This window comes from Phocoena sinus, chromosome 6 (genome assembly GCF_008692025.1).
Source record: "Phocoena sinus isolate mPhoSin1 chromosome 6, mPhoSin1.pri, whole genome shotgun sequence".
Lineage (NCBI taxonomy): Eukaryota > Metazoa > Chordata > Mammalia > Artiodactyla > Phocoenidae > Phocoena > Phocoena sinus.
In genome coordinates this window covers 25,961,111-25,975,814 of record NC_045768.1, presented here as the reverse complement: position 1 = coordinate 25,975,814, position 14,704 = coordinate 25,961,111, and the positions used below count along the sequence as shown (strand labels likewise).

Genomic DNA, 14,704 nt, shown 5'->3' with positions numbered 1-14,704 from the left:
GGAGACTCTAGGGGAGAATTTGTTCTGTGTCCTTTCCAACTTCTAGAGGCTGACCACATACCTTGGCTCATCCCTTTCCTCTGTCATCAAAGGTGGCAGCATAGCATCTCTGACCCTGCTTTTGTCCCTCTCTTCCTTACATCTATTTCTCCAACCCTCTCATCTGCTTCCCTCCTACTTTTGAGGACCCTTAAGATTACATCGGACCCACCCAGGTAGTCCAGGATGATTTCCCTATCTTAAAGTCAGCTGATTAGCAACCTTAATTCCCTTTTGCCTTGTAACCTGACTTACTTAGTTTCCAGGGATGGGAGGGGGTGGATTATTCTACCTACCACATATATGTTGTAGTTGATAACGGTTACTCATCTTTGTATTCCTGGCACTGTAGTGCCTGAAACAGTGTATACATATATGCACTCACATTACATGGAGATTGTTTATTTATTAAATTTTCTTTTTCTTTCCCCTTCTTCCACCCACACACACCTTTTTTTAGTGACAGGTCAGTCTTATGAGAATATGGTAACTGAGATCATGTCAATGGGCTACGAACGAGAGCAAGTAATTGCAGCCCTGAGAGCCAGTTTCAACAACCCTGACAGAGCAGTGGAGTATCTTTTAATGGTGAGAAACATTTTGCTTTCTTTGTTCTAGTTGTTTAAGAACAAAATCTCAAAGAAACAGAGATTTTAAAGGGATAGTAACAATTCAGAAGATAATAATGATGTATGCTAGATAATTTACATAACGCTTTTATTTTTCTTAGTATGTTAACATTTTGTGTTAATAAAATGTAACCTCTTCTAAAAGATTTTGATAGGATTTTCAATTAGAAAACAACGTGGCTAAATGGGTTGTAAAATTTGCTATCCACTTGGAGTAGTACCCTCAAAGGATGACAGCTGTGTGTTAGAGGGGTAGGGGTGGGGCAGATTTTAAATCTAATTGAATCCAACATTTTAGTAGCTTTTTTGCCTGCCAAGCATAATCCTGGATGTGCTATTTAGAGCAAAAGTTTCAAGTTGGAAGCCCAAGCCAAATTTTGTACTATGTGTAAATTTCTTAATGAGTTGCCAGCTTTTAAAAACTGGGAGATTTCACTTAAAAGTTCAGGTAATCTGGTTTATCTGTACAACTCAGATCCCAGATTTAGGAAAAGTTTTAGGTTGTAGACTCTTTAATTCACTGTCTTCCTGTCCATTCCCTATTACCTGGCAGCATCATGCATTTAATTTAATGTATGATATTATGACTGGTTCTATTGGCATTTGAATTGTTAGCTTATTTATAGTCAGTAGCAGTCGAGGGAATTTTGAATAAATTATTGGGTTTTGTTTTCTACTAATGAAGGTTTTTGAGAAATAGATTGTTGTGGGCATGGACTGAAACCCATGATATTTTATGACAATGAATGTCTGTTTTACAAATGTGACATGGGTCAAAAGCAAAGTGTAGAAGTTTGCAATAACATTGGATTAACTTTTTAGTCTTAACATTTTATTGTATAATTCCTTGGTGTGTTGGAATATTATCAAAAGTCTCAATTACCTTAAATATCATCTCAGATCCTAACTCTTTGGGGAATACCATCCACAAGTTTAATCCATTCCTTTGTTTCCAGTTGTACTTCTGTTAGAAACTCCTTTTGAGAGCGTAGTTTCAGGAGAGTCCCTGTCATGAGCAGATAACTGTGCTTCTCTACCACCAGTCATTTGCCTACTTATTTGCATGAGAGTCACAAAACCTTTTCTTAGCATATCATTTTATCATTTGAATTCTTTTTCCCATTGTCCTCTTGAGAGTCTTTAAAATGCTGGCAGTTCATTTAATTATCATTTTGTTTGAAATTGAGGAATCATACTGGATTGATAGTTACTGTGGATCTGTTTGTGGTTGCCGCTCATTCCTCCCCTCCCCCAAAAAATACATATTATGTTAAAATATTGCCTTTCCTTTCATAGAATGGCTTTAATTTATACCTGATTTGGAATTCTGCATAAATTTAATGATATCAAATATTTTGATCTAATAGATTTGAAATTTTGAGGTATAAAAAATGGATCACTCTTTACACAGTTGCTGCTATTTAGCATCAAATACAAATGAATAGATGAGAGATAAGTTCATGAAACAGTTTAAAGTTTTATATATTTACTGTTTGTTTCATAGACTGGAAAAAAGGGGCTACCTTTAACTGTTACTAGTTTTTGACACTTCTGTGTAAGTGAGGGTGAGTGTATGGGAAAGGAGAAATAATGATCTAATAAAGGGCTAAATACTATGAGAATTTGAGGTAGACCTGTAGCAATGGTGATTAACTTTTTAGTTTAACAAACTTGTTTGAGAATTTGATGGAGGCTTTTGGATCCTCAGTCTATATAGTTTGTTAGCACTTGATAGCTCCTCATCTAAGGGTTTGAATTGGTGGATTGTAAAAAACATTTGTTTGCAATGCCTACAATAAACTTCTAATATAGGCAGCCATTATCATGCTGTTTATTACCGTTCATTCTTCATATGTTTATGATATTGGCTTCTGATTTACTGGGAAATGGAAGACATTACTATTACCATCTCATATTCAAATACAATATTTTCTCCTTTATTCTCCTTCTAAAATCTACGAAGATTTCATAAAGACTTTAATAAGTTATATATGAGAAGTCTTATAAATCGCTTATCAAAATAGGGGTGTTCCAAAAATCTTAGTGCAGTTTTAAGTTATAATAACTTCAGAAGATAAATGCCACAAACTTAGAAAAAGCATTACCTAAATACTTAATTATTTAAGATTCTTTTATACCTATTTACTTTTTTTTTTGGCTGTGCCATGCATCTTGTGGGATCTTAGTTACCTGACCAGGGATTGAACCCGTGCCTTCGGCAGTGAAAGTGTGGAGTCCTAACCACTGAACCGCTAGGGAATTCCCTTTACTTTTTGTAATTTTTGAATAATCAGTTTTAAGTTTTTGTATGTGATACATTTCTGGATGACACTCTCTCAGAACCATGGATCAGTAGAGGACATCCTCCTCACTTGGCCGCTGTCATCACCTGCTCTGTCTCCATTAGACTCTTTTTCCAGTGATCACTTCACAACTGCCATGTGTGCATCAAAATCTCTTTGGATGATCTTAAGGCTAGGGTTAAAAATACAATCCTTTCTGCCACTGAGCTGGTGAAAGTTTCTGTGAGGTTCAAAAATCAATTAGAGTGATATATAACATAAAAGCCAGATATGTCTAATTTTAATAAGATTTGTGTTGATACTTTGAAAATGTAAATAATTAGCCTTATAATGTTAGACACCATTACTTCTATGCAAGTTTAGGGTCTTGCCCAATACTTTGGTGTTAGATGTTAACATGTGTTGCTGGATAAACATTTCATGATGTATTTTTTTAATTGCAGAATTATTTACTTTATATCCTAGATGTACACTGTCTAGTAGGGTAGCTGTTGAGTACTATTAAGTACAAGTAGCTATTTAAATTTAAGAAAATTAAAAGTAAGTTAAAATTTTAAGTGTCTTAGTACCATTAGCCACATTTCAAGTTCTCAGTAGCTACTTGGGGCTAATGGGTATTTTATTGGACAGCATAGATATAGAGCTGTTACATCATCATGGAAAGTTCTGTTGGACAATGCTACTGTATATTATAGTAGTATGGGTTTATCTATACCACATTGAGGCCATTTCTAATCTAATTTGAATATGTGAAGATTTCAGATATGTCTTGATCCTTTACATTTAATTGAAGCAGACATCTGTTTGATGCTTTTAGAAATTAGACAAGGATATTAAATAGATTCATAAGTCTCTTACTCTGTGTAATATTTAACTAACTTTGAATGATGAGCTATTTTAAAGCTTGGAAATTGTGTTATAGGGAATTCCCGGAGATAGAGAAAGTCAGGCTGTGGTTGACCCCCCTCCAGCAGCGAGTACTGGGGCTCCTCAGTCTTCAGTGGCTGCAGCAGCAGCAACTACGACAGCAACGACTACGACAACAAGTTCTGGAGGTAAAGTGGAATCTTTCAGTGGGGAGGAAATGGTCCTGAATCTTTAGTAAAAAATAATTTAATCTAAAATACTTTTGAGATGAAGTTCATTCCCAGAGCATCTCAGTAACTCTTAAATTCTCTATTCAGTGTTAGAGAAGGGCCCAAAAGAAATTATACTAAGTGGATATAAAAGATATTCTCATTTATATTAAACATCATTACTGCAGTTTTGGTAAAGGGCATATTCTGTTTAGCTTATTCTAAGGAAGAGATGCTTTCCAGTTTGCATTTAGTGTTATATTCTGAAGCCGTTTGGAACGGTTTTCTCACCTTGTCTCTTTCTCTCCCAGTAAATGTCTTCAAAGCCAGTAGGATCTTAATGGTTATTATAGAACCAAGGAAATAAAACCTGGGAGGTTTAATATGTTGAATCTAGAGGTGAAAGCAGAGCTTGAATTCAGGTGTCTTTACAGCACCCACTCTTCCATTGGCAAAGGTTTGACTAGAAAGCAAAGCCTGGAGCCCGTGGTAGTCCTAGGAATTATTTAATGTTCTCTTTCATTATTTCTTTGTAAAATTGGTAAAGTAATTCAAACTGTTACTTTTGAAGAGACCATTCTTTTATGTATTTCCTAGCTCTAATTATGGCAGTCATCTCTGGTTGACAGAAATCCCTAAGCACTTTGTGTGCAGTCTCCCGGAGGATAGGCTCTCATTTCCTGAGGTTCAGCATGGAAATAGAAGAGGAGGCCACAGCTTTGGTTCAGATTTGGGGTGCTGTCCCATTTAGTGGCAGTTATTGGGTAACTTAGTTTCTGAGAGTCTCGTTTTCTTCTTCTGTAAAACTGGTGTTACACAAAGAATAAATAACCATATGATGTGGCCTTTTTTTTTTTTTTTTGGCGGTACGCAGGCCTCTCACCGCTGTGGCCTCTCCCATTGCGGAGCACAGGTTCCGGACGCGCAGGCCCAGTGGCCATGGCCCACGGGCCCAGCCGCTCCGCAGCATGCGGGATCTCCCCGGACCAGGGCACGAACCCGCGTCCCCTGCATCGGCAGGTGGACTCTCAACCACGGCGCCACCGGGGAAGCCCGATGTGGCCATTTTTAATTTGAATGATTGTCTTGAATAATTTAGATGACAGTGTACATCTAAAAAATTCTCATTACTCTTAGTAACCTCAAAAGCATGATTGTTTTGAATGCAATTAAAGTAGGTACGTTTTTTGCGTTTCTTAATCCTGGTATATATTTTTCTTAGGAACTTTTGAGCATCAAGAACAACTTTTAATACTTTTTATTTTGATAGAGTGCACGAGGGGCACAAGTTCTCGGTGTTACTTGATAGTGAGTCCCCAGGGCAATTGTAGGAAAACTTTGTTTTTTTAGTGTTCTGTACTCTCTACCTTAGCTAATAGGAATAATTTCTCCAGTATGAGACTTGCAAGCTGGTGCAGTTTGAAGATGTTTTCATTATTTACTTCATTTTATATACATCTGAGAATTCAAATCATATTTTTTCTTGACAGTGTTTGCTGTCTAGATTATGTTTGTATATGTAATTGCTATTTTTGTTTAAAAGTGTTCATGTGTATTTTAGGACACCCTCTTGAATTTTTACGGAATCAGCCTCAGTTTCAACAGATGAGACAAATTATTCAACAGAATCCTTCCCTGCTTCCAGCATTGCTACAACAGATAGGTCGAGAAAATCCTCAGTTACTGCAGGTGACTATTTAATCAGTTAATTTCCAAAAATGGGTTTAGAGTATATCACATTTTGTAGAAGTCCATGAGCACCCCTTCTCCTTCACCAAGTCTATAAACTGTTCTTCTAAGCTGCACTTAGTAGAATATGCTATAGATAGATGTACTGATAAAACGAGAATTGGGGGTGGGGATTGGGTTAGATATTTGTTTGGGAAACACTTTATTAAAGAATCTGAGAAACTCTAGCAAAAAGAAATGTTGAACTGTCTAGGTCTCTCTTTCCCAAGCTTATTACTAGTGGCGCACTACCTCATAGAAAACATACCTGTGGGCTTATTTTATTTTTATTTATTTATTTTTTTGTGGTACGTGGGCCTCTCACTGTTATGGCCTCTCCCGTTGCGGAGCACAGGCTCAGCAGCCACGGTTCATGGGCCTAGCCACTCCACGGCATGTGGGATCTTCCCAGACAGGGGCACGAACCCGTGTTCCCTGCATTGGCAGGCGGACTCTCAACTACTGAGCCACCAGGGAAGCCCTGTGGGCTTATTTTAATGCTCAGGTCATGAAATATTTGAGTTTTGTATAGCAGCAGTCCCCAACCTTTTTGACACCAGGGACTGGTTTCGTGGAAGACAGTTTTTCCATGGACCAGGGTTGGGGGATGATGGTTTCGGGATGATTCAAGCACATTACAAAATTTACTGTGCACTTTATTTCCCTTATTATTACACTGTAATATATAATGAAATAATTATACAACTCATCATAATGCAGAATCATTGGGAGCCCTGAGCTTGTTTTCATTTGCCACTCACTGATAGGGTTTTGATATGAGTCTGCAAGCAGTTGATTTATTATGATCTCTGTGCAGTCAGACCTCTCTGCTAATGATAATCTGTATTTGCAGCCGCTCCCCAGCGCTAGCATCACCGCCTCAGCTCCACCTCAGATCATCAGGCATTAGATTCTCATAAGGAGCGCGCAGTTCACAGTAGGGTTTGCGCTCCTATAAGAATCGAATGCCTCTGCTGATCTGACAGGCGGAGCTCAGGCGCTAATGGGGGGCAATGGGGAGCGGCTGTAAATACGGTTAAAGCTTGGCTCGCTTGCCCGCCCGCCTGCTCGCTCGCTCACCTCCTGCTGTGCAGCCCAGTTCCCAACAGGCCACAGACCAGTACCGGTCCATGGCCCGGGGATCATGGACCCCTGTTACAGCATTCTACTGCCTACTAGTGTGGAGGATAAAATATATATATATATATATACATATATATGACTTCTATTTTTTCTTATACATCAAGTAGTTTTTTAACAATGACAGGGGTGGTGGGAGTGTTTATGAAAGAGAATTTGGATTCTTTTAATTCTTTACTGTTTACCTCAGAAATACGAAGTTTCTTTAATGTACAAGAAATCATATCCTTCCAGAGACTGAATAATCCAGAATCATTCTAAAATAATGCAGTTGCAAAGTTATTACTTTCTCTCTTATTTGTATTAGAATTCTTATTTTCCTGAAGATACTTTATATCAATGTCTTGTTTTTCTCTGTCCTTCAAATCACTGCAGCAAATTAGCCAACATCAGGAGCATTTTATTCAGATGTTAAATGAACCAGTTCAAGAAGCTGGTGGTCAAGGAGGAGGCGGTGGAGGTGGCAGTGGAGGAATTGCAGAAGCTGGAAGTGGTCATATGAACTACATTCAAGTAACGCCTCAGGAAAAAGAAGCTATAGAAAGGGTGAGTTTCAGTAAAACTTAGAAATTCAGTTCCTAGTCATACTAGCCACATTGCAGATGCTCAGTAGTCACATGGGGTTAGTGGCTCCTGCACTGGATAGCCCAGATATAGAGTATTTCCATCACAGTAGATAGCTCTTACTAGACAGAGCCAAATAGAGCATTATTAACCTAGGGACTGCAGTGGAGACAGTCTCTTCTCAGCCCTGCTCTCCATTGTGTTCTTTGTGAAGCCAAGGGACTAGCACTGAATATCAGTCTAGCATGAAATAGTTATCAGTATATCAAGAAACTAAAATTTTCATTGATGTTTTAGAAAAATGATCTTAAAGTATATGCCCAATTCAAGATTATCCATTTTTAATTTATATTTAAAATTTTATTTCACTGTTGTCTCTAAAATGTAAATAGATATGTATATGAATATTTTCATAAAATACATGTGTAGTAAACATCAGAACCTGGTATCCTGATTCTCTTTTCATCCTTATGTCTGCCCATACATGTGTCACTGCAGTAACCTAGTTTTTATGATACTGTGACTAGTCATTCATTTTTCTCTAGACCCCATTGTTAACATTTGTAAATAGGAAATCATAGTACTTGCCCTGTCTTATCCTACAAAGTGTTTTGAGATGGAAATCAGAGAAAGTGCATTTTAACCTAATACTTAGAAAATCATTGGAACTATAATTAGTCTTTGTTTATGACAAACATATCAAGTGTTCAAGTTTGTAACTATGTTTTTCTTAAAAGATACTTTATATATTGCAGTGTTATTTTTTCCCCCTCAAATAAATAGAAGTGAAAATAGACAATTGCCTCACTTGTTCTAGAGCAACTTTTTTTTGAGGTTACAGTTATCAAATCTTGATTTCTGTGTTGGAGACATTTTTTCTTCTGTTGCTTGTGCTTTTGGTGTCATAGAAGAGAACATTGCCTAATCCAAGGTCAGAAGATTTAAGCCTCTATTTTCTCCAAAGAGTTTTATAGCTCTTACTACATTTATGCAATGTAAAATGCCTATAATCCATTTCGAGTTACTTTTTGTTTACGGTGTGAGGTGTAGGAGCCTACCCATTTCCTTTGCCTGTGTATATCCAGTTGCCCCAGCACCATTTATTGAAAATACTGTTCTTTCCCCATTAACTTGTCTTGGCATCCTTGTTGAAAATATGTTGACCATAAATGTGAGGGTTTATTTCTGGGCTTTCAGTTCTGTTCCGATCTATATGTTTATTCTTATGCCAGTCCTTCATTGACTTGATTACTCTGGCTTTGTAAGTTTTGAAATCTGGAAGTGTGAGAGCTCCATATTTGTTCTTCTTTCCCAAGATTGTTTCGGCTCTGTGGTTCCCTTGCAATTTCATATCAATTTTAGGATTAGCTTGTCCAATTTCTGCAAAAAGAAAGCTGGCTAGAATTTTGATAGATACTGTGTTTTTTTCTGTAGATCAATTTGGGGAGTATTGCCATGTTGGCAATATTAAGTCTTTACCAAGCCATGAACACAGAATGGGATGTCTTTCCATATTGAATTTCCATAATTTCTTTCAGAAATTTCTTTAGTCTTCAGTTTGCTAAATTTATTTCTAAGTATTTTTATTCTTTATGATGCTGTTATAAAGAGAGTTGTCTTTCTTAATTTCATTTTTGGATTGTTCATTGCTAGTTATATAGAAATACAATTTAATTTTGTGTATCTTGCAACCTTTCTGAACTCATTTATTCTGATAATTTGTGTGTGTGTTCCTAAGGATTTCTATATTTAAGATATCATTTGCAGGTAGACATAGTTTGACTTCTTTTTCAATCTGGATGTCCTTTATTTATTATTAATATGTACATATTATATATATATATATATATTTGCTTAATTGTCCTATCTAGAGCCGCCTCTGTATAGTTGAATAGCAGTGGCGAGAGCCAACATCTTTATCTTGTTCCAGATCTTAGAGGAAAATAAAATAAAACATTTAGTCTTTCACCATTAAGTTTGATGTTAGCTGTGCGTTTCATTAGATTCCTTTTATCAGGTTGAAGAAGTTCTATTCCTAGTGTGTTGGATGTTTTTATCACAAAGGGTGTGGGATTTTGTCAAATTGTGTGTTGATTGAGATGGTTGTGTGGTTGTGTCCCTTTTTCCGTTAATATGCCTTATTACGCTGATTGATTTTTTTGTATGTTGGCCTAACCTTGCATTCCTGGGGTGTTGCTGGAATTGGCCTGCTAGTATTTTGTTGAGGATTTCTGCATCTGTATTCATAAGGAATATTGGTCTGTAGTTTTCTTGTGATGTCTTTGTCTGGTTTTGGTATCAGAGTAATATTGGCCTTACAGAATGAGTTCCCTCCTCGTCTGTTGTTTGGAAGAGTTTATGAAGAATTGGTGTTAATTTTTCTTTAAATGGCTGGTAGAATTCACCAGTGTAGTTATCTGGGCCTGGCTTTTGGGGAAGTTTTGTGACTACTAATTCAATCTCTTTGTTTGTCATAGGGCTATTCAGATTTTTCCTTTTTTTCTTGAGTCAGTTGGGGTGGTTTTTATCTTTCTAGGAATTTGTCTATTTCATATATGTTATCTAGTTTGTTGGCATACAACAACTTAGTTGTTCTCAGTATTCCCTGATAGTAGTTTTTATTTCTATAAAAAGTGATAATGTTCCAACATTTATTTTTGATTTTAGTCATTTGAATCCTCAGATTTCTTTTTTTTCCCTGTCAGTTTAGGTAAAGGTTTGTCAGTGTTGTTGATTTAAAGAAAAAAAGTGAGAATTTTTGGTTTTGTTGATTCTGTGTTTTTTCTAGTCTCTATTTTATCTCCTTCTGCTTGCCTTGGATTTAGTTTTCTCTTTTTTTTCCTAGTTTCTTAAGGTTGAAGCTTAGATGATTGATTTTATATCTGTCTTAATACATAGGCATACCTCTTTTTATTGTACTTTGTTGCATTTTGCAGTTAATTGCATTTTTTATAAATTGAAGGTTTGGGGCAACCCTGTGCTGTCAGATGATGGTTAGCATCTTTCGGCAATGAAGCATTTTTTAATTAAAGTATGTACATTGTTTTTTTTAGACATGATGCTGCTGCACACTTAATAGACTACAGTATAGTGTAAACGTAACTTTCATATGCATTGGGAAACCAAAAATTCGTGTGACCCGCTTCATTGCGATATTCGCTTTATAGCAGTGGTCTGTAACCGAACCTGCAGTATCTCTGAGGTATGCCTGTAGATATTTACAGCTAGAAGGTTTCCTCCAAGCACTGCTACAGCAGCATCCCATAAGTTTTAGTGTGTTGTGGTTTTATTTTCATTCATCTCAAACTATTTTCTATTTTCTTCTGTCATTTTTTTCTTTGATCTGTAGGTTATTTAGGATTGTATCAGTTTCCACATTTATGAATTTTCCAAATTTCCTTCTGTTATTGATTTCTAAGTTCATTCCATCGTGGTCAGATAACATAATTTGTATAATTTTAATCCTTTTAAATGTATTGGGACTTGTTTTATGGTTTAACATGGTCTTTATGGAGAATGTTCTGTGTATACTTGAGAAGGGTGTATAATTTGCTGTTGTTAAGTGTTCTCTAAATGTCTGTTAGGTCTGGTTGGTTTATAGTATTTTTCAAGTCTTCTATATCCTTGTCAGTCTTCTGCCTTCTCGTATGCATTATAGAACATGGGGATATTAAAGTCTCCAACTATTGTTGAATTGGTTATTTCTCCCTTCAAGTCTGTCAGTTTTTGTTTCATGTATTTGGGGGCTCTGTTGTTCTCTATGTTTATAATGAAGTCTTTCTGATTGTTTTATCATCATAAAATGTCCTTTGTTTTAGTACCAATTTTAATCTTAAAGTCTGTTTTGTCTGATATTAATATAGCCACTTCAGCTCTCTTTTTGTAACTGTTTGCATGGTATATATCTTTTTCCATCCTTTTACTTTCAGCATATTTGTGTCTTTGAATCTAAAGTGTGTGTCTTGTAGAAGCAATATAGTTGGATCGTGCCCTATCTACCTTTTACTTCAGCTAGCCCAGCTTTAATCTGGACAAGACCTAGGTAACAAAATCATTTTTGAGTTTCTTCTCCTTTCATGGATGAATATAATCGTGCTGAATCGGGACTTTTGCCCAGTTTTTAAAAGTCATTTCTTGATATAGTCTAATGCAAGACGATTGAGACAGTTGAGGAATGGGGTTCATAAATAACATTTGGCTGACATAATAACATTTGGCTGAACCTAGGGAATTAGACAGTTGACCTGAGTGCTTAAAGGCTTTTAATAGCAGCAATTACTGAGTTACAAGTGATTTTTTTTTTTTTTTGCGGTATGCAGGCCTCTCACTGTTGTGGCCTCTCCCGTTGAGGAGCACAGGCTCTGGACACGCAGGCTCAGTGGCCATGGCTCACGGGCCCAGCCACTCTGCGGCATGTGGGATCTTCCCGGATCGGGGCACGAACTCATGTCCCCTGCATTGGCAGGCGGACTCTCAACCACTGCGCCACCAGGGAAGCCCACAAGTGATTTTTAATAGACTAGGGAGACAAAAATTAAATGGGTCATATCACCATTTAAAATGCTATAAAAATTAAGCAAATAAAAATCAAACACCATATGTCTTGATTTCAAAAATATATCATGTAATATTACTAATAATCGACCACCCATTTTTGTAGTATGAAGTGTTTCATAAGGCAAGGAGGTTGAGTAATATATGACCCTAATGAAAGATGTGGCTCTCTTTACAAATAATTAGCAACCTCTGGTTGCTCTCATCCATAGCTTCACCACTTATGTACTAAAAGCCATTTGATTTACAGATTTCTGTAAAGTCATTTATTTTTAAACCACCACAGAAGCTAATTTCTAGTGTTAATGCCAATGAGTGTTATCAAAGTATCTGTTAGCCTAATAGCTTTAACTAGGAACAAAGAATTTGTAGGTGGTTACAGGAAAGGGCCTGGGTTCTGTCTACCCCCTTGAATTGGACAATGACTCCATATTCAGATAGGGGTGAATTCATGTAAAATTCTCAAGCTTCTTTGTGTCCTTTATAGTATGTTTTCAAGTGATGATCTGTCAGTAGTGCTATGCTAGACTCCATAATATGTTTTCTTTCTTTTCTTCCAGTTAAAGGCATTAGGATTTCCTGAAGGACTTGTGATACAAGCATATTTTGCTTGTGAGAAGAATGAGAACTTGGCTGCCAATTTTCTTCTACAGCAAAACTTTGATGAAGATTGAAAGGGACTTTTTTTTATCTCACACTTCACACCAGTGCATTACACTAACTTTGTTCACTGGATTGTCTGGGATGACTTGGGCTCATATCCACAATACTTGGTATAAGGTAGTAGATTCTTGGGGGTGGGGAGGGGGGTCTAGGATACAGGGCAGGGATAAATACCGTGCATGTCTGCTTCAATTAGCAGATGCCGCAGATCCACACAGCGTGTAAAATATTATACAACCAAAAGTCAGCTTTTGCAGGTCTTTATTTCCTCTATAAAACAGTAGGTAACTTTTCCTAGGTTTCACTCTTTTTAGTGTACTAGATCCAGAAATTTAGTGTAATGCCCTGCTTTATATTTCTTTGACTTAACAGTGGTTTCAGAAAGAATCTTTGCTACCTAGAATCTACAGTCCCTATTTTATGGCAACACTGGATAATGGCTTTGTGAAATTAAAAAAAAAAAAAAAAATTGGAGCAACTGTAAACAGAAATGCCAAATTATTGATGGTTATTGTTGCTGCTTCAAATAAGTATAAAATTAATGTGTAAGAAAGCCCATTCTTCCATGATAAATACTTGGGGTTGAGGGGGGAGAGGGGGAGTCTTTTCTTAATATGAAAATAATTACTGCTATTTTAAATTTCTTGATCATTGAATGTGAGACCCTTCTAACATGATTTGAGAAGCTGTACAAGTATAGGCAGAGTTATTTTCCTGTTTACATTTTTTGGGTTTGTTTTGGGGGGGAAATTGGTAGGTGTCTAATTACTGTTTACTTCATTGTTACATTGCAGTAAAAAGTTTTAAAACCACAGTTGCATGTTTGCTTTTGATGTATCCCGTTGTGGAATTAGCACTTTGGGGCCAATGGAGAAATGCAGCATTCACTATCCCTGTCTTCCCCTTCCCTCAGCAGAAATGTGTTTGTCAGCAAGTCATGAATTCCAACTGCTGCCTTTTTTAAAACCCACAAAATGCTGATTCAGTTCAAAATTAATGCAAATGTCTCAAAACTGGGTTTCTGATCTTTGTAAATGTTTTTCCTTATTAGATAAGAATGTATGACCATTAAAGTCATTTAGGATTATTTGCTTTCAAAAAGAGAAGGTGGACAGAACTATGATCTAGCATCCTTTATTGCATTGGACAGACTGGAGAAATCTTTTGGAAGGGCTGGGAGATGCGGCTGGAAAAGTACTTTGGAAAATATACAATCAAGATATCTCATGGCATATTAAAAGAAAAATCTTAATAGCAGTGTTGGCTTTTATTTGGATTTTTTTCATCTCAGCTTTTTTCTTTGGAATCTCCTTCATTGTCATTGTTATCTGATCATAAAGAGGGAGCAGGTGTCTACCTGTTCAGTTTTTCAAATCTGTTTTCCTGAATATAAAAAAAACTGTTTAAAGAAATGTTTTTTTTCTACTATCTGATACTGAGTGAAGAAGATGAATTTGCACAGATTTCTTCCTGCATAATCTCTTAATAATACTTAGCACAGTTTGGTGACAACTTTTAAGCTTTTACGTCATGCACTCATGAACTATCTCATGAAAATAAATGAAACCATGATTTCTCCCCATGGTGTCATCATGTAGTTTAATCTTCACGTGTTTATTCCACAAACACAACAGGACCTTTGGATTTTGTATTACCTGTATGTTTTATAATGGATTATGCAGAAATGTCTCAGAATAAAATGAGGATTTCTAAATATGTTCATCTTTCAAAGCAGAACAATGAGTTGGGAAGAGGGGTGGCAGTTCTGGTGAGAAAATGGGATACTTTATTTTAACGATATTTTATCTGCCACTAATTGCTTAGAGCATAGTGAAAGCTGGAAAAGGGAAAAAACAACCAGCAGCAGCCTCTCTTTTCTCTGGAAAGTGACAGCAGAAGGTGATCGATCACATGGAGCTTTTGTCCTTGGACAACAAAACTACAAATAGTGGGATTAATAATTACCAGAAGACAGTTCAAGCCAAGTTTTGACCATTCTTTACAGTAC

The 14,704-nt window shown here is 36.5% G+C and overlaps 1 protein-coding gene across 5 annotated transcripts in view; it reads left to right on the top strand.

Annotated features, from left to right (window-relative positions):
- Positions 1–14,274, top strand: part of RAD23B (RAD23 homolog B, nucleotide excision repair protein) — a 44,724-nt gene extending 30,450 nt beyond the window's left edge. For 4 of the 5 annotated variants that reach the window (XM_032634875.1, XM_032634878.1, XM_032634877.1 and 1 more), the window contains 5 exons: positions 500–627; positions 3,894–4,026; positions 5,609–5,736; positions 7,291–7,461; positions 12,594–14,274. In XM_032634875.1, the coding sequence (XP_032490766.1) occupies positions 500–627; positions 3,894–4,026; positions 5,609–5,736; positions 7,291–7,461; positions 12,594–12,707 (674 nt within the window). In that variant the 3' untranslated portion in view covers positions 12,708–14,274. Of the gene's footprint in view, positions 1–499; positions 628–3,893; positions 4,027–5,608; positions 5,737–7,290; positions 11,522–12,593 lie in introns of all 5 variants that reach the window. The other variant, XR_004350373.1, reaches the window with a different exon arrangement.
- Positions 14,275–14,704: the final 430 nt, after the last annotated feature.